The 27,926-nt window shown below is 36.0% G+C and overlaps 1 protein-coding gene across 1 annotated transcript; it reads right to left on the bottom strand.

The window, feature by feature from the left end:
- LOC149772923 (uncharacterized) lies at nt 1-27,401 on the bottom strand. The gene is made up of 4 exons (XM_089947094.1): nt 27,205-27,401; nt 23,490-23,591; nt 6,775-7,068; nt 1-3,819 (listed from the first exon to the last, which is right to left on the bottom strand). The coding sequence occupies exons 1-4, from the start codon at nt 27,285-27,287 to the stop codon at nt 3,423-3,425; spliced, it is 876 nt and encodes a 291-aa protein (XP_089803220.1). The 5' UTR covers nt 27,288-27,401; the 3' UTR covers nt 1-3,422.
- Nucleotides 27,402-27,926: the final 525 nt, after the last annotated feature.

Here is a 27,926-nt window from a genome sequence, read left to right as displayed (position 1 = left end):
ATTGTTTGACCATTTTTATTTTCATTTTTGTAGCAACTCTAAATCTTACAATATTCACATATGCTGTCACTTTATTCTTATTTTAGCACAATCTCATTCATACGTACATAGCAAAATATTTTCAAAGAATTCTTTGCTCAAGAAAGGCCTATTCTGCATCTTCGGGACAGGATTCACACACTTTTTGAAAAGAACATTTCCAGGGTTTTTCTGGATGCAATTGATCTTTTTTAAGGTCCACTTATGATATTTACTGAACAAAATCAACAACTCTAGCTTCAAAATAGGTTCATTTTTCAAATCAATACCTGATTTCATTTTGAGAGTCTCCCTTAACATTCAAATGAGACATTTGACCATGTCTCAAATAATGGGATGTATCCCTGAGAAACAAATATAACTAATAAAATTCAAATAAATTTGTTTTCGACTCATTTAAATTTACAGAATATGCAGGTCAACTTCATCTCTGCTTAACAAAATATGCTAATACATAGGTTTTAGAAAGCCATTCAAAGTTATATACCTTGGTATAAAAAGAATAAGAGATTTTTTTCTTCAAAATCAGCTCAGGTTTGTGCTCTTGTATTTACTTTTATCGTGATTTATTGACAGTATCATTGTCAAGTTCATCATTTTCCATCAGTTGATAGATTTCTAAGAATTTATTAAGATCTGACATTACATTTTACCACAAAGTGAGGTTGGAGTGGAACTGAATAGTCCATACATCAGAATTAAAATACAAATATAAAATAAAAGTATTTTAAAACATAAAAGATGTAGATATCTTATGTACAAACATGCAGACACATCTACAGCAACAGGCTTTGTCCAGTATTTCTAAGAATGAAATTATGTTAGATATATAAAGACTAATTTTGTCCATCTATCTATAATATGAGAATTTAAATGAATGTCACAAGTCCACAGAGATTTCAAGATACAATTCTTAGCATTAGATATTCTTGTCATCATCAAGAACACATATTTTCATATTACTGCTTCAAAACTGAATACAATGTAGCTTACAAACATGTTAGAGGCACTGTTCCATCTTGGAAGTCTCAATAGAAAATGAAGATTACTATTTTAACCAATAACTAGTTTTCTTTTCATACATCCACTAAAGTGTGTCCACAGTGGATTGCAATACTCTGTACAGCAATGAGATTTGAATCATCTACTTTTGATATTCAAAGAACAATTTCTAAATTTACGTAGATGAATGTTTGTTTGAGTACATATAAATCTGTACTGTCTCATATCTTCATCATCTGACTGATTGGATTTTAGAATATGACTCAAATACAAATAACTATTGATATATGTAACATTATGGCCATTAAGAAGTACAGTGGAAGGAGATGGCAATTTGAAATAAGCTGATTGAAAGACCCTACATACCAATTTTTGTGTATTATAGATGCCAACATTTTAGCTGATGATTTGGGGATATGAGCCAAATGTTTAAGTTCTTTTCCTTATAACTGAATGATTTTGAAGTAGGACCAACACTTTCAGTGAACTAAGTGACTTGCACCCTCTTCATCATCTTATTCCATCTCAAATTTGTCCTCTGAGAAACCTGAATATTACAATTCTGAATTGCTAGAACAAGCCATAATTTGTACTGTCAGCGACTGCATGTATGGACTATCTCACAGTAGAACATTCCAGAACATTCCCATGTTTGGAAGCCATGTTTTGCATATGATGTCATTCATTGCAAGAACCACCCATTATTGATGCATAAAATCAAGTGTAGTATGGACATCCACAATGGACCTGTCACTGAGGTCTAGGGCCCTAAAGCAGCAAGCAGATATATCCACAACAGTAGATAGCATTGCTTGTTGTTGCAAGCATATTTATCAGTCACTGTGTATGCATGGCCTATTTCAAAAGTTTTCAAATACATTTTTCCCAAATTATCTCCGGCCATGAAAATGAGAGGAAAAACCTGGGAGATTATATTTCTTTTCAAAATTTACCTCCTTGCAAAAAACAAAACTGCAGCAGAATCCATGCAAATATATTACTGGGAAGTAAGCAAATGATACAAACAACAACTGTATCTCCTCTTAACATGGAAAAAAATCTAACTCCCAATCAGTTTAATTGCAACTCAGGTATTTTTGTGCAATCAGGTGGCAGATGAAAGGTCCCCATTTTTACTTTTCAATATTTGCAAAATTAATGGGATTTTCCCAGGTGGGAACAAACCTATTCTTTCTCACAGCTTTTTCCCCAATCTCCTGCTAGCATGGAAATCCTGTTGGTAACAAATTGATGCATACTAGCTGGTTGTGTCCTTGAACACTTGTATACTTAATACAGGTTATTAAGAACATTCTCAACTGGCTGCTGAATTTGAGCCAGCAGGTAAGTACCAAATGAAATAGTCTGCATCCAACATTACATCTTAATTATATTGCTACTACAGTTGAGTAAAAGCGATAAAACTTAATCTGTTTTGTTATGACTCTATAGTCATAAACTATAAGACATAAAGAAGATAAATCAGCATGTTTAGTAAAAGTAACAAATAATGTATTTCACAATAGAATACAAAGCGAAAATTTAAAAGCCACTTATGGTATTGTTAATTAAATTCCAAATAAATATAAATGTTATGTCACAAGTCCAAAAATATAGACTGTTCCAAATTAATTCCAATAATCTTCAATGTGTTGATATACCAATAGCCTTGAATGAGTTGAAGTACCAATAGTCTTAAAGTACCACAATTATATAATCCAGGATGTCTTTGAATAAGTCCTCAATAATTCCACAGTAGTTTATTAGTCCAAAAAGTCAATGAGCACCTTATAATTCCAATGAAATAATTTAAATAAATAACTCTCAAAATCTAACTCAACATAACTAATGGTGATTCCACAGACCAAAATTAAAATAGAAATTAATAATTTTGTTTACCATAACCTTATACAAAAAAATGTCACAAGTTCGCTTACAGAACAATACAAGTTTGTAAATAAGGCCAGACCTTGAATTCAGATATCAGTAAACAACTTATTTATAACTTACAAGCATACCAAAAAAACAGGAATAAACAGAAACTCAATCCTCAATCATGTAGAAAGGTCAAGCACACAAAACAAATTAAATATACATAACAGTTCACTACATACTCAACAAAGAGTAATAACAATCATGGCAGTCAAATGCTGACTTGAAATTTTCAATGCGCAATTCATACAAGTTGCATTTAAATGAATGTAAAATCTATCATGAATGAGAATAAATAAGTATCACAACTTATAAGAAACCGTTTCTCTGTATCTTAATGAAAGAAGGTAGTAAGCTGTTTCATATATCATCCACTTCTGTCCTCTCTGTAATACTACTGTATGCACTTGATGACCGTTGGGTTGTAATTGCTGAAGACATCAGAATAATTATTTACCTTGTCGACGTATCCTATTGTCTCTCAGCATATCCTTCTTATGCCAATAGCTTCCCTTTTCTGTTGGAATGTAAATGAAAAGTCGACAATCAGTAGGAAAATAAATAGAATTAATGAGCCTGTTATCTCGTATCTCCAAAGGTTGCATTATTTCAAGTCCAGCATCAACAAAGCTATTCATAACCATTTCATCTCCATGCCTAAGTCCAACTAGGACATCCTCTGGAATTTCTTCCCCAGATGTTATCACAAACAACCTTGGTTCAACCATGATCAATCTTACTCTTTTGGTTCCTTTATTTTTTGAAAGGAAAGAGACAATGACAGACTGCAATAAAGATATGAACACTGGCTCTGGCATTTGCTGTAATATTTTACTAGCTGGACAACTGAAAAACAAAACAACAAAATATGAGATACTGAGTAAACTGCATGACCTAAAACATTACTAAGGAAACAAATGATATTATGACTAAAGTGAAATGGAAGACTGACAATGAAAAATGAATGCCTTAAAAAAAAACAAATAATGTCAGTTTGACATGTAGATCATAAATGTCCCACAGCACCCCCCCCCCAGGCTCTTTCTATGTAACCAGAATCTGTAAACACCCCAAGTATGGTTTTACTTTTTTTAAACATACATAATATAGTATTGACAGTTTAAATCACCAAACACTACACAATATTACCTTGTCTATAAATAAATGAACAGAAACATAACATTTGGATACATATTCTGTTTCCTTGATTAATATTTTACGGCAGCCAATTTTCAGTGGATGTAATATCTTAAAAAAATGTGGTCTTTAAGAGGCTAATCTATTTAAAGTGAAAACTTCTACTGCAATTAATTTTGTGATCCTATTCTAAAACTGCTATATCACAAAACTTTCAAACTGAATTGCAGCCGTTATTCTGGACAAGTATAGTAACATTCGTTTTTATAGCTCCTGAAGTCATCACCTCCAGACAATTATGTCATGTTACCATTATCTTAGTTCCAGGGTGATAATAATGTAGAATAATAACAGCTTCATCCTGTGTGCCCACATAGTCTGATCAAATGATTTTCAGATATAACCACTCAGTTGTGGATCATATAACCAGATACTCTTGTTCACACAATGCTCAATGCAGAAGTCTCAATATGGATTTTGCATTACACATTATATTTATATAAGCTTCTTTATCATTTTATCAAAATCAGCATTTTCTGTTAAAAATGTTTGGTCTTGGGTTTCAGTCAGAAACACGTGATCACGCTGTTAGCTATTTAATGTATTTTCACAATTTTCTGTGCAAAGATGAAGATACAATTATTGGAGTAAAAGCAAGGTAACAAAATGTTTATTATATCAAGGGTTAATAAATTCTTAATAGATGGTACCTTTATGACAATAAAATGATGATTGTTATTTAGTCAGTTTCACAGGCATATCTATGCTCAACAAAAATTCCACAGAATTCTATGTTATGCTACCTTTGCCATGGCATAATCCAATCAGAGCATACCCAGTGATTACATAGCTCACTTCTATGTAGCTCTGGGTAATCTCCAGTAGCCAATGCAAACATTCTCATACACAAAATATGGTGAGACTAGAATAAGCCTGACAATGAAATATTGTCTTTTCTAACCAAAATTTTCAATGCAATCTTTTACACTGAAAATTTTCATGTTTTAACTTTTCATTTGCAATATATAACCAATAACTGTTGATATACCATGAAATAACCTACCTAGCTAGCTATCTACCATCCATCTACCCATTCACTCACCCATCTACTTTTCTGTCTACTAAGACAGGTCATAAAAGACAATAAAACAATAAAAAGTACATTATTATTCATTATATCAAGGCAGAGTATAATGCTAAATCATTTGCTCCTAAAATATTCTTGACAAGTATAATAATGGTTTGACTGTTAGAAGCACAAATTTGACAGGTCAAGGTCCAAAGCTTAGAGTATCCAAGAGTGGCAGCCACAAACAGTCCATCCATTCATAATTACTTTGATTTGCCACCACAGAAGAGGTATCACATGAAAGAGTATGCAGCACATGGTTCACCTATTTAATTCCTAAAGTCATTCACATGTCAAATATACAGTACATCTGCTGACAAAAACCTAAGACACCATACTATGCATAAATAGGAACATATAAACTGAATAAACAAGTTTGTTCTTACTTCCAAATGTACAATATGTAATAATAAACGGCCTTCTGAGTAGGCTAGGATGTATATAGGTCAAACATGGAAGACTCCATCAAAGATAGTAATAGTTTAGGCTCATGTTATCAAAGCATAAAATATAGGATACAATAACTTTGTTTGGTTGTAATATCTGGTAGTAGTAACAGAGAGGCATCCAATTATCAGGTTTCATGATTGCAAGATAAAAATCAACCAATAAATGAACCTAACACAATAAGTCACATAAGCGTGAAATACGTAATTTGATCCTCTTTCTGCTAGAAGGATGTAGAATTTATCAAGATGGATTCACTCGCAAAGCTGCATGATTCTATATCGAATAATATGCTTGAAATATCTAAAGTTCATATCATCATACGCTAAATGCAAATTATTCACCAAAAACTTAAATACAGATTACCATGCACTTCTCTTGTTGTAATATACTAGAGTTTAAGAACAAAAAAATAAAGAACCATCATAAAAAGCTGATCATGAGGTAAAAAGCTTAACCTAAACCAGGAAAATGTGAAATGAAGATCACAGTGACATTCTTTGCAATAAGGTATGGTACTAGCAGAGACATATGCAAACAGTACGATGGTTCTAAAGTGATCAGAGTCTGAGAAATAAAACACAATATTTAACCAAAGTCCACAAATGTGAAATATAGGTTACAACAACCTACATTTGCAATGAGGGTGTATAATATCCATCAAGATGTAGCCCTAAGTTACATTATTCCAGATATAATAATATTTTTAGTATTTATACTATGTGCATGAAACCTTTGAGAAGAAATTTAACTACCAACAGACAACTATGTACACGTACACAGTTATCCCAGCAACCCCCTCCAATCAGGTTATTGATATGAATTCACTGTAAACAGTTGCCTTGAGACCTAGGAAGAAAGAATGGGAGCGTACATATATATATACATACTGTTATCCACACTGATGCCAACATAAAACCATATCTATGCATGATATATGTTCCTGATAAAAGTCACACTGTTAACACTAAATGTAAGAAAGAAGCATCAAAATACCACAATAAGCCAGTTCGACACCACATAACTATATATAGGCAATTTAGTTTGCTAAATGCCTAATATTACAAGAGTAGGGAGATTATACTTACCCTAATAATAATGTCATCAGTCTATTGATTGCGTCACTTGCATGTTCAAAGAAAGAAATAACATGCTGCCTGACAGCGGACTCAGCCATATTAGGTACAAAGTCAGAAACATCTCCTGCTGATCCAAAATGAAACAATATATCATCCAGTAAGTCAAAGAAAATCTTTGCTCTTTCAACTCCAAACAAATGCTCTGCTTCAGATGCTACCATGTCTATACTCATCATCATTCTGCAAGTCTCATTTCTGATGATCTTTCTGTATAGTCTGATGAATGTTGAGTCATATTTGGACCTGCAATAATGGAAAATTGTTAATTTTCTCATTAAAATGGACATCCAATAACGCAGGGATCATACAAATCAGGAGAACTTAAATTCATTGTCTTTTTGATGGGTTTTTTACTGACCAGTTGTCAGTTTTTGATGAACTACTCTCAATATCAAGTGTTCAACTTTCTGTAAATTTCAATAGAAAAGATAAAAATAAAAGCAATAAAGAGATAGATATATATATATATATATATATATATATGCGTGTGTGAATAAGATTTTTAATGTAGCTTTAGCAATTTTCTAGTCATATCGCTACGATGTCTGCAGTGTGGCAGTTTAAAGTGATGTCTATCACTAAAGCATCATGCCGCAGACTTGTAGCATCATGTCCCACTCAATCACATTATCCTGACACCAGGCCAACCAGTCCTAACACTAACCTCTTAATGCTGAGCGCCTAGCAATATATATATAAGTCATTGTAACTGGACACAAGTTTTAAAACACTGGTCTTTAGCTGTTGTGCTTTCTCCTCCTGCTGCAACCCTGTGTTCACTTGCTATTGTTTTTCTTTTTCTTTTCAGCTGAGTCTACTGGACTGAGACAATATTTTGATTGTTCCTTTCTCTTCTGCTTCATCTGCCAGTTTGGTTGCTACCTTGATAAAGGCTGCTGAGATCCATAATATTTCATCCTTCAACACATCACTGCTTTCCTTGAAGCCTTGTCACCAAACCTGCACCCAAATTGTCAGTCAAACAATTTGTTGAACACCCTGACAATGTTGAAGCTGGTTTTCATGATACAGACAACATTGATGGCAAAGATTTAAATGAAGTTTTTTGCATTAACCCTATGAACACTATATCAAAACAGCAGCCCCCAGTGTTTTCATGAGTTACACATTTTTCTTGCACACTACACTAAGCACTGTTTCAAGGTCATACATTTTCTCTTCCACTTCTTGTTTTCTTTTGTCTTGAAGCCAACTATTGCTGAATATGTATGCATTAATTACATCATGTGAAAGTCATCTAGGCACATTGTTTACTTACTTCCTATTGATTCTGATAATGACGGAATGGCTAGCAGATGGATAAAATCAAACTATTTCCAATTCTCACACAATAATATAAAATTCTGTTTGTGATGTACACAAATGGAATGCAGCATTTTCTTTAATACACATGAGATACAAATTCTTGATTGACCTCAACACTTATTTCCGAATAGTAAAATTTTCACATGATTGTATTTGGATGGAAAGCATCTCTCAGCAAATAATCTGTACAAGTAGGATGATAAATTATATGTCACTATATCAGTACTAGTAATAAGTGAGAGAAATTTTTAAACTTTTGGTTGTACATAATATACATTATTTTAAACACATTTTCTTCTAATAATATCATATCCTGGTAAAAGCATGGAAAACGAATTGAGGTATTCATTTATTGACGACCTTCAATGACGGTTAATGACTATGCAAACCCTGTCATTGAAAACTGTTAATAGTTTAATTAAACTTTTCCATTATACATGACCTGCAATAACAGAATACTGTAAGTACTTTGATCATACTTTTCAATTAAATATAACATGATATAATGGAAAATTATGAATAATTGTTTCACACAAGTAATCAAACATGACATGCAACAACATAATGTTGCTATTAATTCTTATTCAACGTGTATAATGAATGCTGTAAATAATTTTATCAGACTCTCATTAAACTTTACCTGCAATAATGGAATACTGATAATAAATTTTATCAGACATCCATTGCAGAAGACCTGTAGTAATGGAATACTGATAATTTTCATCAGACTTCCATTACACAAGACCTGCAATAACATGAATACTGTTTATATGACCTTCCCATGGAATACTGTGAATACTTGTATAGACATTTCTATTAGACATGACCTGTGATAATGGAATTATGGGAATAACTGTGCCATGCTAAAATGGCAGAGGGTCAGATTCATAATCCAATGATTGTGACTCAATACCCATCCAGGCCAGCCCATGTTGGCTGCTTGGGAAAAGGAACTCATCTCCCATTTCCTAAGCAACATATTACTAACAATATGTTCAAAAAGTGATGTTTGAATCAAGAAACCAAAATCTGCTACAAACATTGCACAGAGGCAATGCAAAGTCAGAAACTGTGACACATTGTTTTTTTTGAATTCTGATATATGAAGGAGGCTATACCATGAACATATTCAACCTATATAATGTAAGATAAAATTACAGTTTCTACTGACATCAAAGTGTACCTAACAGCTTTTAAGAGGAGTTGCAACATGTTTTTATTGCATCTGTGAGATGATTATCAATATTGCTGTTGTTGTTGTTGTGAGGTTTCGTGCCATTTTTCAGCACAAGATGGGCTATACATCATGGTCAGTATCACTGTTGGAGGAAGAACCTGGAAACCGTGGGGAAAAACCACCACTCATGAGAAGGACTAGCAAACTTTCTTACGTACACACATTAGCCTGATCAGCAATATTATAGAAGCAGACATGTGTTGGTTCTTTGGAGAAAAAATCCTGGGGGACTGGGGATCCTTTTACAGCAGAGTTTCAAAGGGTGGCATGCATGATCAGGCATACATTTTTGATATAAAACTGCTCCTGGTGGTCTTTATTATCATAACAATTTACAAAAGTTCATACCAACAAATTTTTTTTTGAATAATGACACATTTACCCAACTTACAACAATACTTGAAGAATTTCACAATGAACATTGTCACATATACTTGTTCTCAATATAATTGTGCTGAAGTCATTAAATGTGCATGTCAGTGGTCACAATAATTCAATAATAATAATCTGTTTTCTTGTGCAGCACATACTACATCAATTTTTGTATCACACTTTTATTTTTTCATGACAAGTGTTGGTTCATGGTAAAAGTTGTTAATTATATACATCGAACATACCAAAATATTTACACAAGTTAACTTTTCTCTTCTCCCATAGGACACAACCTGGTGATACCAATCTTTCCTAGTGAAATATGTTTCTTCAAAACTACTTACCCAATCATAATACCTTAGGGGAACTACCACTACCTCAGAAATCCAGCCCTCCCAGATACTACTTCTGGCTAAAGGGAGCTAAAAGTTGTATGCCAACCTATTTGGTGGTTTGGCAGAGTGATCTCTCCTTACATATAAGATTTGGTGGCACAGTGTAAGAATATCCCAGTTATTAGTGGAGCGGAGGGCACTCTCCTATGGATGTAGCTGCGGGGAAGCTGGGAGGGTGTATGTGTATTATGATTGGGTAAGTATTTTTGAAGAAACATATTTTATTAGGAAAAATTGGCTCCTTCAAATACATTACCCAATCATAATACCTTAGGACAGGGGTCAGCAACATATGGCACGTGTGCCACAAGGTGGCATGTCAAGAGGTTTTTTATCGCGCACAAAGGGCAGGCAAAATTCTCAATTTTAACTGTGTTACTCTTTTACTGGTGACACGCACTCATTCATTTTGTAATTAATCTGGAAAAAGTGGCACACTATGTAAAATAGGTTGCCGACCCCTGTCTTAGAAGAGTAGGTATGAGATGGAGGGAGGTACATCCCCTTAACCTGGAGATACCGTTTCTGGTCCCCTAAGGTATTGAGATACCATGCAAGGTCCCCTAAGGTATTGAGACAACTTCTAGACAACCTGACTGGAACAGACTCCATCTGTTGGGGCGTGGCTTCAAAAGGGAAACAATTTACCCCCACAAATCCAGGTGAAGTCATGAAGCCACGTCTTAGGAAGCTGCTGATTGATCTGGAAAGGATAACTGTTGAGTTGCGGATATAGGTCCTACCAGAGGTAGGATATGTCTGTTTGTGCCCCACTGGGTGAAACTGTGCCACTTCATATGCTTTCAGAGTGGATGGGCATCACACCTGAGTGATTTTCTCTAAGGCTGGTTGCGAAAATGTTTAATTTTGAGGGCCTGTTTGAGAAGATCCAGATGTGCAGGTTCAGGGCTCTGCACAAGGTTGAAACAAGTGCCATTGGGGTTATATGACTTGTGTAGATGAAGAAAAATCTGAATTCAGCAGGGTGTCTGATGCAAGATTGATGAGGTAGTTAATCCACAACTCCTACAATGGAGTGGTGCAATGAGGATGAGGCCGAGGCTACAGGTTGATTCCCTTGCTTTATGTATTACTTGAAATCAAAGGTGTTGGGAGGTTAGTGTACGAGTTCAGGTTGGTCTAATCCAACGATAATGTGTCCACTGCCCATTCTGTTGGATCCGGCACAAAAGAGAGAGAAAGGATGGGGTTTAGGCATTCCCAATTGTTGCAAACAGGCCCACCAATGGTCGGGTCTCATTGGGTACAGATCCAAGTAAGAACCGAGGGATGGATAGATCATTCCTTCTGTACTAGTTAACTGTTCCATGATGAAAGGTTGCTCAGTGCATTGAGGAGTCCCAGGATTTGGTGACCCTGTATGGCTTGTTGATGACAACACCACTTCAAAAAGTCCCACACCATGACGCAAAGGTCTAAGAACTGGGGTCCTCCTTGTTGAAGATAAATCACCATTGTATGATTGAGTTCCTCCTTGATGTTTTGAGATAAGTCCCACACCATGATGCAAAGGTCTGGGGATTGGAGTCCTCCTAGTTGCTGGAGATAAATCACAATGTACAATTGAGATAATCCTTGTTGCTGAGATAAGTCATCACTGTACAGTTGTCCGACATAATGAGAACTCCTTGCCATCTAAATATTCTTGCCCCAATGAAAGGCTTTCACAATGGCTATCCTCTCCAGAATTACTGATATGAAGATGTCATTCCTGGGGACAGCATGCACCAGTGGTGTCCTGAAATCATCATAGAGGGAGGGCTCCCCAGCCTTTTGTACTTGCATTGGTACAGACTAATTTTGAGTGGGTGGAGGAGTAGAAGCATATTCGTTGTGCGCCAAGTTAGGTTGCTTCCAATTTCGCCAATGGTGCCTCAGTTGGGTGCAGATTTTGAGAGGATGATCTAGTGGGCAAACAAGAGGACTCAATTCGTGCAGAAAAATCAGTAGCAATGCAGTAGAAGGCGACCTAGGATCATGATGCCCGCTGCCAAGTGGAGCAATCTTGTGCAGATAGAATTCCTCGAAGAAGGTGCTACCATGCATGGGTCACATCAATGCCCAATCCTGAAAGAGACAAAATATGGTGCATGTGTACTTAAGTCCATACCTGGGTGAATGAATCATTGAGATGCTACTAGGTCAGATTTTCCTTGTTTATGAGATGTCCACATTGGTAAAAAGGGCTGTCATGACTGGTCAGAGCTAACTTGCTGATGTTTCTGGATGGTGTTGTCCAGGTAACTTGATGTTGCCACCATAGAAATGGCCGGGACATGTGCCATTACTTGATTCGTCAGACGAAGGAAACCCCTGGGGCCAACGTTGAGCCTCAATTGGGGTGCCCTGAATTGATATGATGCTATAAGTCTCCCTCATGGATACTGTTCAAAATGCACTGTGGTATTTCCAGTGGGAACCAAAGGGCGTGGATAAATGGATTGAGGGTGCTTAGGTCGTTTGCCTCTGGGACCAAGAAAAAGGAGTGGAACGAATGATACAACCCACTCTGTGCCATATCCGAATGGTATGAAATTGTTGGCACTTCGTTAGTGCGGATTTCAGAGGTTCGTGTCCTATGAGTGGCCCTTGTGTGCTTTTGTCGATTCCCCCTACCATCCGTGTATTGACGTTGTGTTTGTAGAAGGGAGGGAAATGTGTTTTCTTGATGGCTTGTTAGCATACTTCATCCATCAGGACGTTAAACAGAAGGTAGAAGATAAAGGCCATGCTCTTAGCTTGAGACCGACTCCCATGCATGCCCTGGGATATTTTGAGTGGAGAAGATATGGTCCGTCGGTTGGAAGATATCCCAAGAGAACAAAAGTCCAACAACAAAGTCATGGTAACGATAGTGCCCACTAACTGCACAGTGTCAACAAAGGCCATCTGATCCATATGTATGGAGTGTGGCTGTGTCATCTCCAACCTGGCAAGATCTCTGTCAATGCTGGGGTTCAGAATGAAAAGCTGGTGAAGTGCAAATGTCACAACCTCCGATGAATTGATGATGAAGCTGGCTAGAAAGTACATAACTCTCCCAAAGTGTGAACATAACCAAAGTCAGAACCTAACATTCATCGTAAGATCAACAGGTGCTGCAGCACTGTTCCATGTTGTTGATGGAGTTGTCGGAGGAGGACAAAACTCTGGGGGTGGAAAAACGTCATCTATGGAGGTTCGGAAGGCAGAATCTTCCCATACCATCGTGTAGGGTAGAATAGATGACGGTACTGGTAGAACAAGCAGCAGCATCTTGGTTGTGTGAATTGAGGCTACGGTCCCCAGTAAGGCATGAGATTTACCTGACAATGAGGGACAAGGTCTGTTGCTCATTAAACTCATATAAGGCTCTTAATTGGAAACCATGACTTTAAGGCAGTCACTGAGTAAAGAGACTCTTCTCGTTGTAGAGTGAAGAAGAATTATGAAGCGACATCTGTTGAAGCATGAGGATCTACTCATGGTATCATGTCGAATCAGTATTGCAAGGTGGTATGAGTTATACTGTTCCCAGCACACATCTCTAAGTTTGGTTTGATGTACTGTTAGCACGGGCTGTTATTGACTGAGTCTGTAATACTGATGCTTGGCACTTCATGATCCCTAGTATATGGCCTAGACTAGTCACAATGGAAATAGGCCATCCATATAACCTGTCCGTATGTCTGCTGAATGAGAGGGAACTTGACTGTTTGTTAGATCTGTCCCATTCTGTAGGAAGAATCAAGTTATACCCCGAGGAGGCAATGTATGGGGGAGTTCCACAAATGACGAATCTTGTGGCGGTGGTGACTTGGGTACCAGAGCTGTTTCCGAACGTTTCAATGTTTGGCGCTTCGTGGCGAAAGGGTACGTAGAATTAGCTCCCTTCTTCCCATAAAAAATTTACACCGAGGAAAAAATCATCACGCAGACTGGTGATGTCTTTGGTCTGAGCTGTATATTGTTCGTGCTTTGCCCTTAGTGCAAATCTGCTAAGATACAATAGAGCAAAACGGATAGAGCTGTAGCACTGCAACTGTCTTAGAATGCAATGTCTGTGCAGAGCTAAGTCACTAAAAGGTTGACCCAGAAATTGACAAGTCTAATAAAGCATGGAAGCATACAGGTAAAATCTAATGACTATACCACCCGTTTATAAAGCTGTGTGCCTACAAATGTGAAGTCTTAAATTCTGTGTGGGCGCAGTGCTATACCATAGCTATGGGCACCCTACTATGAAAGAGAAGATTAAAGTCTGCCACAACAAAGTCTACCAATGTTAAAGGCCATTTTCTAAGCATGGAAAGTGGGAAGTGGGCAGCCAGTTTACCACATTTATCTGTGTATGTAATGGGCACTGTGAAAACCCTATGTAGATATGACTTCCTGTTCAGAAGAAGTAGCAACAACAAGATGTTTTTCAAGATGCTGCTGACAGAAAAGCACAAGTTTTTACTTAGTACCGACCAGACACCATGAAAAGTCTATTAGTGAAATCTTCATGTTGATATGATAATCCACCAAGGTTCAGTAGTGATAATATTTTCAAAGTGGCTCCTATTGTAATTTAGGACCAACTAAACATTGGGGTGAATGTTTGTGTAAAGTTTCATGGCAATCCTGCAAGTAGCTTAGTAGGCCATCCCAATGGTGGTTATGGTCAAACAGCTCAGATCAACTCAAAACTTTCTACTAGAATAGGCTGGTTTGTCAATTTAATGACAAGATCTGATTGCAAGATAATTAATTTGCTCTTGCTTTTTCTCTCCCTCCTTGAACTGTAAATAAGCCATCTGGACCTGTCTTCAAACACTGTTGTGCATGCAGTATCAAAGCTTAGCAAGAGAACCAAGTGGGTCTGAGATCACTCACTGATAAACATCTCCCTAACTTTCAAGTGCAGGAGCAGCCGGACAAGAACTGAGTTAGTAGGATACTTTCTGTAAAAATGTCTTCCAATGCTGTTGATAAAATATGTTGTTAAAATGTTTTTCCATTTCTTGGTATCTCCATTAATATTTTATGGCACATCAGCATCATCTGCATGTATCTAAAGGTCATTATATGCCACAATGCTTCCTGCAAAGTTCATCAAATTTTGCTAAATGGCTTTTCCAATATAAAGTTGTTGGAATGTTTTTCTTGTAATGGTTGCCATGCTTAATTGTGGATCAGTATTACTTATATACATCTGAAAGACCTTCATGCCAGAGTGATCGCAAATATGGTCAGATTCTGTTGAGTGGTTTTTGAGAAAGAGTTATTTCCGGGCCTTTCTATTTGATGTAATGGTGGCCATATTTGTTGGCAGATCAGCATCATTTGTACAAAGGACAAGCTTGGATAATGGCTGATTTATGCCCCCTAATTAGTTATACAATAAAGGGTTTGTAAGCCTATTTATGGTCAGAACATAACCGCTATATGTTCCCTGCAACATGTATACACAACATAATGAAATGTTGAAATAAACAATAAAGTTACTGAAATGGGAAGTGTTCATCCAAAATCTCAAATTTTGCAAATTTTCTGCATCTTCAAAGTCGTACAAATACTACAGTCGAACTTTTTTTTATACTTTTTGTAACCAACTTGCACTTGTGCAAATTTCATATTTGTTCTCATCTCTAAAGAACAGAAAAAAGAGAAACCATGTTCTTAGTTCACCAGTACAATATCCATCTCCATTTGGCCCTAAAAAGCCTTCTTCACAGCATAACAATGCCATTTTCATAATTTTCTTCAACACAGTTGACACTCCAATGTCAACTGACATTTGTATTTTTGGTTGCATTCTTTTTTTATTTTGTTCCTGGTAGTATTTTGGGACCAGCTTGAGCACAAATTATAATCTTAATTTTGGGATTAGAATTGCTTAGCTAATTATAGACAAGGCACGTGAAGGAACTCAACCTACAAGAAGAAGAAGTCAATTATTTTAGTTTTCACTAATGTGTTGGGATCGTGGGTTTAAAGTGCTTGCCTTTACCGATCACTGCCATCTTACCTCAGTCCGCGTGGGTTTGAGTATTGGACTTGGCCTATGTGGGTATGTGAGAAAGTTTGTCAGTAGCTTCCCGTGTGTTGATGGCTTTTCCCCAAGATTTTTCAGGGAAATCCTTCCACCAGTTATACTGGTTGCCATGTGTGGACTATCATGTGCTGAAAAATGGCATTAATTCCACAACAACAACAACTAAAGTGGTCTGAATAAATGGAATGACAGATAATAAAAATACATGTGTATTCTTTCAATGTCTTGATCATCTTAAATTGCAATTATTATTTTCACGGATTTGGCAGACCCACCCTATATGAATTCACAATCTTGAAACCTGAAAGCCATGCTCAGAATATAAGATAATAATGTGAATAAAACACAAACCACGAAAGTTCTGAAATCAGCTATGAAACCAGTTAAAATGCAACAGCTTTAGTGTCATTCATTACCTTTCCCCAAGGACACATTAAGGCAGCCAACCCAGACTGAGTTCAGTCCAAGTTAAATTTAACAAACTTAATATCTTACTTGATGTAGATGCCATCATTCAGGTACTCTCCATTAATATGGCAGAAAGGGTCCTCATTGGGTATACCGCCTGTAGCTTGAGGTGCAGGATTGGTCAAAATCCTGAAACAAGAATTTTTTGAATAAATATAATTGTTCTTTCAACCATTACTTAATTAATATATTCACCTTCAGTTTTATAAATATTATCAGGGATTTCTTATAAAAGTAGTTGGGTCTTTTCTTTTCTTAAAATGAGAGAAGAAAAAAAAACATTTCTGGCAAAAGGAGCAAACTTTTGTCTCTCGTTCTAACTAAAGTTTTCGAAAAGTAACTCTCAAACTGATTTCTGGTGTATCATGAAAAATGCTAATAACATTCATCCCTGACATTGTAATGACTCTATCTGTTGGGCACAAAAACAACCTAGTAAAGACCTGACCATCTTTAATAAACAGCAATAATAATATTTTTAGCTGCTTTAGTAAATGTCAGGTTAGCAAAATTTTCATTTCATGCCAAACAGACATCAGAAATAATTAAAATCCCATTTCAAACTTACCATCTATTCAGGGAGAGTAATGAGAACAAGACTTTCAAGAGTGTCATCATGGCAGCCATAGCACAGGCATGATTTGCACCATTTTCATTTAGGACCAACTAGGTGTCATAAACGTCTATTGGTGAAAACCACATCTTGATATTGCCATTTTGTGTGGAATATAGATAACAATATCTTCAAGAATGGTGCCATAGCAGGCATATTGATGGTCAGTTTGCATAATCATATGAACTCATCTGTTGACAACTACAAATTGACCAATTGATGTTTCTTAAAGAGTTGAAATAACAATATTTCAAGATTCTAGTGTAAACCCATGTTGACATGACCTTTATTTTGAAGCAGTAATAATAACAAGATTTTCAATATGGTTGGCCTGGTCTCTATACTAGATATCAGAACCATATTATGTCCATTAAAGTACAAATATACATAAAAACAAATCTTCTGATGAAAGCACTCTGTTGATCTGACCAGCCATCTATGATAATCAGTGATAAAATATCATTTTCCAGATGTCATTGTGGATGCAATACTGGACATCAGAATGGTACCAATTTCATTTATAACCGACTAGATATGACACGTTTTTCAGTGAAAACCCCATGCTGATATGACAATTCATTCAGGAGTGGTGATAATCTTTAATAGCGGTCCACTTTGGTGAGCCTATTGGCTGTCTCAGTCGCACCTTTTTCATTTAGAATCGACTAGACACAAAATTACAGTCTTTATGAAAAACCACGTTGATGTGACCATCCATTTAAAAGAAAAGATAGCAAAATGCACAAGTTGTCTGCTTCTCTGAAAGCTATACTTGATGCACAAGTAGTATCATTTTCATTAGGACCAATGATAAATGTTCTGGTGAAAACCCCATGCTTTGGTGGACATATTGGACCTTAAATTGGCACCATTTTCATTTTGGACCAAACAGACATTAGAAGTCTTTTAGTGAAAATATTATGTTGTTATGAATATCAATTCTGAGGAGTAACAATAACAAGATGGAAGATGTCTATTTTGACAGACATATATTTCTTCTCTACAGCCTTAGTAAAGGTTTAATTTATTTTCCTTGTCATTCTTAAAATTAATTTTATTTTCCTTTCAAGCTACTCCATGTATTATCTACATGCAGTTTGTACATTCTAACACTGAGTTGCATCTACCCTCTCGTATTAGAAATCATTATTAAAATGCTGTATTGCGGTTTCTCCTGATGCTTCCGATCATATTTGATGTTCCGTGCTGAGTTATAGATTTCTATGTTCATCCTGCCTGATTCCACTTTGGAATCAATAATATCAATCATCACACTGAAGTATGACTCTACATATGGAACAAGAAAACAACTCTACAAACATGACTATCTTTGATAAACATAGGTCTACAAACATGAACTTCTTTGATAAACATGGGTATGTGGCAACTCTTATCTTACGTGTTTAGGCTAGAATAAACAGTAACCAAAGAAAGAGTGAAAACAAGTTTTTAAAAATATATAAAATAATTTATTTCCCTCGAAAAATACTGTAAAAATGAAAAATATGAGAACTTACGCTTTCCAGAATCAAATCAAAATTAATACAAGAATAATCCACGAATAATGTTGTTGCAGTCCTAATATTGAAATGTTCTAATGATTTCAAGTTTGAGTCCCGACGAAGAATCCAAGGTGGAAGACGATGACGTATGCCTGTACCATGTTGACTCTACAGTTCCTTGTACAAACACAATAATTTATCCTCTGGTCTTTGAAATCCAAACAGAATTTTCAATAAATGTCCTTGTTCAAGAATTCCGTATGAATACAATAATATTTCCAAAGAAACGAATTCATTTTCTAGAGTCCAAATACTTGGAAGAAAAAAATTAACATATATCTCAAAAACTCAAACTTCAATTCTGGTCACAACAGAAAACAACTTGACATCAAGTGTTTAAAAGCCATGGACACTGAAATCTCTCTCTCTCTAAGCATTAGTATTAATACTTAGTATTTCGCTATTTCGGAAATGCCTAATTGCAAAATATAATGCAAAAGAGAGGATGACGTTATCATATTTACATGTAAAAGTCAAACAGCTCCTGTATGTCCTTGATAAGAACCAATCATTTTACTCCTAGAAAAATGTTGTTTACTTGACCCTCAATCATGATCAGGAACTATGTCAAAAATAGAAACAAGTGTTTCTATTATTAGGTATCTAAGGAAAACTGAGGTCAAACTGAATTTTCTGGAAAATATCAAATTCCTAGTAAACAAAATTACATTATATTGACATGTAAAGAAAATAAAAAACCCACAAACAATCAAATCCAATCAAACACAAACACTATCCCTGCACTGATGTTGTGGCTGTGGAAGGGAGGGAAATGTGTCTTCTTGATGGCTTGTTCACGTACTTCATCCATCAGGACGTTAAACAGAAGGTAGAGGATAAAGGTCATGCTCTTAACTTGAGACTGACTCCCATGCATGCCCTGGGGTATTTTGAGTGGGAGAAGATATGTTCTGTCGGTTGGAAGATAGCCCAAGAGAACAAAAGTCCAACAACAAAGTCATGGTAACGATAGTGCCCACTAACTGCACAGTGTCACAAAGGCCATCTGATCCATATGTATGGAGTGTGGCTGTGTCATCTCCAACATGGCAAGATCACTTTCAATGCTGGGGTTTTGAATGAAAAGCTGGTGGAAATGCAAATGTCACAACCTCCGATGAATTGATGATGAAGCTGGCCAGAAAGTACATAACTCTCCCAAAGTGTAAACATAACCAAAGTCAGAACCTAACATTCATCGTAAGATCAACAGGTGCTGCAGCACTGCTCCATGCTGTTGAAGGAGTTGTCGGAGGAGGACAAAACTCTGGGGGTGGAAAAACGTCATCTATGGAGGTTCGGAAGGCAGAATCTTCCCATACCATCATGTAGGGTAGAATAGATGACGGTAGTGGTAGAACAATCAGCAGCATCATGGTTGTGTGGAGTAAGGCTACGGTCCCCTGTAAGGCATGAGACTTACCTGGCAATGAGGGACAAGGTCTGTTGCTCACTAAACCCATAGAAGGCCCTTAATTAGAAACCATATTTCAAGACAGTCACTGAGAAAAGAGACTCTTCTTGTGGTACAGTGTAGAGAAATTATGAAGCGATATCTGTTGAAGCATGAGGATCTACTCATGGTATCATGCCGAATCAGTATCACAAGATAGTATGAGTTAGACTGTTCCCAGCACACATCTCTATAAGTCGGGTCTGATGTACTGGAAGTATGGGCATTTATTGATTGAGTCCGTAATATAGATGTTTGGTCCTTTGTAATCCTTAGTATATGGCCTAGACCAGTCACAACGGAAATAGGCCATCCATGTAACCTGTCTATATGTCTGCTGAATGAGAGGGAACATGACTGTTTGTTATATCTGTCCCATTCTGTAGGAGGAATCAAGTCAGACCCCAAAGAGGCAAGGTATGGGGGAGTTCCACAAATGACGAGTCCTGTGGCGGTGGTGACTTGGGTACTAGAGATGTTTCCGAGTGTTTCAATGTTCGGCGCTTCGTGGCTAAAGGGTATGTTGAATTATCCCCCTTGTTCCCATAAAAAAATTCACACCGAGGACAAAATCATTATGCAGACTGGTGATGTCTTTGGTCTGAGCTGTATGTTGTTTGCACTTTGTCCTTAGTTCAAATCTGCTAAGATAAAATAGAGCAAAACAGATAGAGCTGTAGCCCTGCAACTGTCTTAGAATGCAATGTCTGTACAGAGCTAATTCACTAAAAGGGTGACCCAGAAATTGACAAGTCTAATAAAGCATGGAAGCATACAGGTAAAATCTAATGACTATACCACCCGTTTATAAACCTGTGTGCCTACAAATGTGATGTCTTAAATACTGTGTGGGCACATAGCTATACCATAGCTATGGGCACCCTAATATGAAAGAGAAGAATAAAGTCTGCCACAACAAAGTCTACCAATTTTATAAGGCCAGTTTCTAAGCATGGAAGGTGGGAAGGGGGCAGCCAGTTTACCACATTTATCTGTGTATGTAATGGGCACTGTGAAAACCCTATGCAGATATGACTTCCTGTTCAGGAGAAGTAGCAATAACAAGATGTATTTCAAGATGCTGCTGACAGAAAAACACCAGTTTTACTTAGTACCGACCAGACATCATGAAAAGTCTATTAGTGAAATCCTCATGTTGCTATGATAATCCACTAAGGATGATTAGTGATAATATTTTCAAAATGGCTGCTATTTGTGACCCTATTCACTATTTTCATTTAGGACCAACTAAACATTGGGGTGAATGTTTGTGTAAAGTTTCATGGCAATCCTCCAAGCAGCTTAGTAGGCCATCCCAATGGTGGTTATGGTCAAACAGCTCAGATGAACTCACAACTTTCTACTGGAATAGGATGGTTTGTCAATTTAATGACAAGATCTGATTACAGGATAATTAATTTGCTCTTGCTTTTTCTCTCCCTCCTTGAACTGTAAATAAGCCATCTGGACCTGTCTTCAAACACTGTTGTGCATGCAGTATGAAACCTTAGCAAGAGAACCAAGTGGGTCTGAGATCACTCACTGATAAACATTTCCCTAACTTTCAAGTACAGGAGCAGCTGGACAAGAAATGAATTAGTAGGATAATTTCTGTAAAAATGTCTTCCAATGCTGTAGATAAAATATGTTGCTAAAATGCTTTTCCATTTCTTGGTATCTCCATTAATATTTGATGGCACATCAGCATCATTTGCATGTATCTAAAGGTCTTTATATGTCACAATGCTTTCTGTCAAAGTTCATCAAATTTTGCTAAAGGGCTTTTCCAATATAAAGTTGTTTTAATGCTTTTCTAGTAATGGCTGCCATGTTTAATTGTGGATCAGTATTACTTATATACATCTGAAAGACCTTCATGCCACAGTGATTGCAAATATGGCCAGATTCTGTTGAGCGGTTTTTGAAAAAGTTATTTCCGGGCCTTTCTATCTGAAGTAATGGTGGCCATATCTGTTGGCAGATCAGCATCATTTGTACAAAGGACAAGCTTGGATAAGGGCTGATTTATGCCCCTTAAATAGTGATATAATAAAGAGTTTGTAAGACTATTTATGGTCAGAACATAACCGCTATATCTTCCCTGCAACATGCATACACAACATAATGAAATGGTGAAATAAACAATAAAGTTACTGAAATGGGAAGTGTTCATCCAAAATCTCAAATTTTGCTAATTTTCTGCATCTTCAAAGTCCTAAAAATACCACAATAAAAAAAAATGTTACTTTTTGTAACCAACTTGCACTTGTGCAAATTTCATATTTGTTCTCATCTCTGAAGAACAGAAAAAAGAGAAACCATGTTCTTAGTTCACCAATACAATATCCATCTCCATTTGGCCCTAAAAAGCCTTCTTCACAGCATAACAATGCCATTTTCATAATTTTCTTCAACACAGTTGACACTCCAATGTCAACTGACATTTGTATTTTTGTTTGCATTCTTTTTTTCTTTTGTTCCTGGTACTATTTTGGGACCAGCTTGAGCACAAATCATAATCTTAATTTTGGGATTAGAGTTGTTTAGCTAATTACAGACAAGGCACATGAAGGAACTCAACCTACAAGAAGAAGAAGTCAATTATTTTAGTTTTCACTAATGTGGTGGGGTCATGGGTTTAAAGTGCTTGCCTTTACCGATAACTGCCATCTTACCTCAGTCCGCGTGGGTTTGAGTCTTGGACTTGGCATATGTGGGTATGTGAGAAAGTTTGTCAGTAGCTTCCCATGTGTTGATGGCTTTTCCCCAAGATTTTTCAGGGAAATTCTTCCACCAGTTATACTGGTTGCCATGTGTGGACTATCATGTGCTGAAAAATGGCATTAATTCCACAACAACAACAACTAAAGCGGTCTGAATAAATGGAATGACAGATAATAAAAATACATGTGTATTCTTTCAATGTCTTGATCATCTTAAATTGCAATAATTATTTTCACGGATTTGGCAGACCCACCTTATATGAATCAACAATCTTGAAACCTGAAAACCATGCTCAGAATATGAGATAATAATGTGAATAAAACACAAACAACGAAAAGTTCTGAAATCAGCAATGAAACCAGTTAAAATTCAACAATTTTAGTGTCATTCATTGCCTTTCCCCAAGGACACATCAAGGCAGCCAACCCAGACTGAGTTCAGTCCATGTTAAATTTAACAAACTTAATATCTTACTTGATGTAGATGACATTATTCAGGTACTTTCTATTAATTTGGCAGAAACGGTCCTCATTGGGGATACAATCTGTAGCTTGAAGTGCAGCATTGGTCGAAATCCTGAAACAAATTTTTTTAAAAATAAATATAATTGTTCTTTCAACCATTATTTAATTAACATATTCATCTTCAGTTTTATAAATATTATCAGGGATTTCTTATAAAAATGGTTAGGTCTTTTATTTTCTTAAAAAGAGAAGGAAAAAAAACATTTCTGGCCAAAGAAGCAAACTGTTGTCTCTCGTTCTAACTAAAGCTTTCGAAAAGTAACTCTCAAACTGATTCCTGGTCTATCACGAAAAATGCTAATATCATTCATTCATGACAATGTAATGAATCTATTGGTTGGGCACAAAAACAACCTAGTAAAGACCTGACCATCTTTAATAAACAGCAATAATAATATTTTTAACAACTTTAGTAAAGGTCAGGTTAGCACCATTTTCATTTCATGCCAAACAGACATCAGAAATAATTAAAATCCCATTTCAAACTTACCATCTATTCAGGGACAGTAGTGAGAACAAGACTTTCAAGACTGTCATCATGGCAGCCATAGCACAGGCATGATTTGCACCATTTTCATTTAGGACCAACTAGGTGTCATAAACATCTATTGGTGAAACCACATCTTGATATCGCCATTTTGGGAGGAGTGGAGATAACAATATCTTCAAGAACGGTGCCATAGCAGGCATATTGATGGTCAGTTTGCATAATCATATGAACTCATCTGATGATAACTACAAATTGACCAACTGATGTTTCTTTAAGAGTTGAAATAATAATATTTCAAGATTCTGGTGTAAACCCATGTTGACATGACCTTTATTATGAAGCAGTAATAATAACAAGATTTTCAATATGGTTGCTCTGGTCTCTATACTAGATATCAGAATCACACTATTTCCATGAATGAACAAATATACATCACAACAAATCTTCTGTTGAAAGCACTCTGTTGATATGATAAGCCATCTATGACAATCAGTGATAAAATATCATTTTCCAGATGGTCATTGTGGATGCAATATTGGACATCAGAATGGTACCAATTTCATTTATGAATGACTAGGTATGACAAGTTTTTCATTGAAAACCCCATGCTGACATGACATTCATTCAGGAGTAGTAATAAGATTTTAAAGTTGGCCACTGTGGTGGGCATATTGGCTGTCTCAGTGGCACCATTTTCATTTAGGATCGACTAGACTAACATAACAGTCTTTATGAAAAACCATGGATGTGACTATCCATTTAAGACAAGTGATAGCAAAATGCACAAGTTGTCTGCTTCTGTGAAAGCCATACTGGATACACAAGTAGTACCATTTTCATTAGGACCAATGATAAATTTTCTGGTCAAAACCCCATGCTTTGATGGTCATATTGGACCTCAGATTGGGACCATTTTCATTTTGGACCAAACAGACATTATAAGTCTTTTAGTGAAAATATTATGTTGTTATGACTATCAATTCTGAGGAGTAACAATACCAAGATCGAAGATGTCTATTTTGACAGACATATATTCCTTCTCTGCAACCTTGGTAAGGGTTTATTTTGTTGTCCTTGTCATTCATAAAAATAATTTTATTTTCCTTTCAAGCTACTCCATGTATTATCTACATGCAGTTTGTACATTCTAACACTGAGTTGCATCTACCCTCTCGTATTAGAAATCATTATCAAAATGCTGTAATGCAGTTTCTCCTCATGCTTCAGATCATATTTCATTTTCCGTTCTGAGTTATAGATTTCTATGTTCATCCTCCCTGATTCCACTTTGGAATCAATAATATCAATCATGACACTGAAGTATAACTCTACATGTGGAACAAGAAAACAACTCTACAAACATGACTATCTTCGATAAACATAGGTCTACAAACATGAACAACTTTGATAAACATGGGTATGTGGCAACTCTTATGTTACATGTTTAGGCTTAAATAAACAGTAACCAAAGAAAGAGTGAAAACAACAAGCTTTTAAAAATACATAAAATAATTTATTTCCCTGGAAATATTCTGTAAAAATGAAAAATGAGAACTTACGCCTTCCAGAATCAAATCCAAAATTAATACAAGAATAATCCAGAAATAATGTTTTTGCAGTCCTAATATTGTTATGTTCTAATGATTTCAAGTTTGAGTCCCGACGAAGAATCCAATATGGAAGGCGATGATGTATGGTGTAGACTGTACCATTTTGATGTCTACAGTTCCTTGTACAAACACAATAATTTGTCCTCCAGTCTTGGAAATCCAAACAGAATTTTCAATAAATGTCCTTGTTCAAGAATTCTGTATGAATACAATAACATTTCCAAAGAAACGAATTAATTTTCTAAGTCCAAATACTCGGAAGAAAAAATTAACATATATCTCAAAACTCAAACTTCAATTCTGGTCACAAAAGAAAACAACTTGACATCAAGTGATTAAAAGCCCTGGACTCTGAGATCTCTCTCTCTAAGTATTACTATTAATACTTAGTATTTCGCAATTTTGGAAATGCCTAATTGTGAAATATATTGCAAAATAGAGGATGACGTGATCATGTTTACATGTAAAAGTCACATAGCTTCTGTATGTCCTTGATAAGAACCAATCATTTTACTCCTAGAAAAATGTTGTTTACTTGACCCTCAATCATGGCCAGGAACTATGTCAGAAATAGAAACAAGTGTTTCTGTTATTAGGTATCTGAGGAAAACTGAGGTCAAACCGAATTTTCTGGAAAATATCAAATTCCTAGTAAACAAAATTACATTATATTGACATGTAAAGAAAATAAAAAGATTCCAAAACCCACAAACAATCAAATCCAATCAAACACAAATTAAATCAAGTATATGTAACACAACAATATCATCCTTTCCACACCTGCCTATATGCTGTCTCTACTTAAATTTTCGATCGGGTTATGTTTAGAAGTCTCTAACTTCCAACACATTATAGTACATCTCCTCATTAACATGTCAGATGCTACTGTGGAGTCAGCAATAGTAGCTAAGATCTTTCTGGCAAAGACCACAAACTGCTATTCCTCTGGCTTTCAGTTTTCTTACAAACTGACCAACTATGTTCCCATCAACACTGCTTTCAAGCCATTCTCAATTCCACTAGTTTGTCAAACTTTCATCATGTTTGTTTCTGTGTCTCAATTGATAAATGGAAATGGAATGTTTGGCAAACATGGCTTATTTGCATCCATTTATGGTACACAGGGATTACTTGGATGAGTTTAAACTTTGGACCAGTCAGAACGTTCATGACATCAGAATAGTCTTTACAAAGAGTGTCTGTTAAATAATATACATAACAAATACTATAAAAAATGGTCATCTTAATGCAGTTAAATTATTGTAGAATGGCAAAGGACAGACCATTACTTATAAACGGGATTGGGGATGATATAAAAATGAATCATATCAAGCATAATCAGGTTCTGGCCAGGAGAAAATTGGAATTACACTCTAAAACAGAAAATAAAATCACACAGTATTTAGGACCAAAAAGACCATGGGATGAAGATTTGTAAAATATTTCATGGCAATACACTTAAAAGAATTGGAAGGGGAGAGATAAAAAATTTGTGCTAACAGCTGGACAGATGACAAACCACCCCATAAGCTATTCTGGTCTGCGACCAGGAGAGCTAAACATACCTTTTGGAAGCTGCTACATATTTCACCTGCAAATAAAGGATAATGTGAAAACTGCGAATGTTTGGAACTAAAAATGTGTCCATAAACAACAATAATATAGTAAGGCACAACTGAACAACTGTCTATACATTATGAAGATATTTCAAAGCAAAACAGGATAATTTAGAAAAGAAAACCCAAGAAAAAACACCCCAAAAAACTACCAAACCACGTCCTAGGTCTTGACAATAAACATTTGATTCAACCAAATGATAAATATAATGCCCAATACCAAATTTTATTTTAATTCATCAAAAGTTATTGAATGGAAAATCCATACTGGATATAATGTGCTGGCTTTGAAAGAATTGCATAGTGATTGATTGATTGTTTTGGTGTGTGTGTGTATGTGTAATTTGGTTTTATAATGTAGCTTTAACAAATTTTCAGTCATATCACTACAATGTCTGCAATGTGGCAGTTTATAGTGATGTCTAGCACTGGGGCATCATTATTCTGACACCAGGCTGACCAGTCCTAACACTGACATCTTAATGCTGAGCACCAAGTGAGGCAGCTGTTAGTACCATTTTTATAAGTCTTTGGTACAACTCAGCTGGGTATCAAACCCACAACCTCACGCATCCGAGGTGGATGCTCTAACCACTAGGCCACAGGAGCAGTGGTTGGCTGTTCGGTATTAACAGCACATTAACACAAGAAAGATTATATTTTGTGAAGAC

Source organism: Sinohyriopsis cumingii, unplaced genomic scaffold (assembly GCF_028554795.1).
Source record: "Sinohyriopsis cumingii isolate HCF-2022 unplaced genomic scaffold, ASM2855479v2 utg000972l, whole genome shotgun sequence".
In the NCBI taxonomy this organism is placed as follows: Eukaryota; Metazoa; Mollusca; class Bivalvia; order Unionida; family Unionidae; genus Sinohyriopsis; species Sinohyriopsis cumingii.
The sequence above is the reverse complement of the archived record's forward strand: the minus strand, read 5'-3'. Positions and strand labels throughout refer to the sequence as shown.

What these genes read in the sequence shown, in the direction of transcription:
- LOC149772923 (XM_089947094.1), bottom strand. Translation starts at nt 27,287, where the DNA reads ATGGACACATTTTTAGTTCCAAACATTCGCAGTTTTCACATTATCCTT. An exon ending in AATAATGTCATCTACATCAA is followed by an intron (nt 7,069 to 23,489) that starts GTAAGATATTAA and finishes CCATTATTGCAG; the next exon opens with GTCCAAATATGACTCAACAT. An exon ending in CTGATGACATTATTATTAGG is followed by an intron (nt 3,820 to 6,774) that starts GTAAGTATAATC and finishes TTTGTTTTTCAG; the next exon opens with TTGTCCAGCTAGTAAAATAT.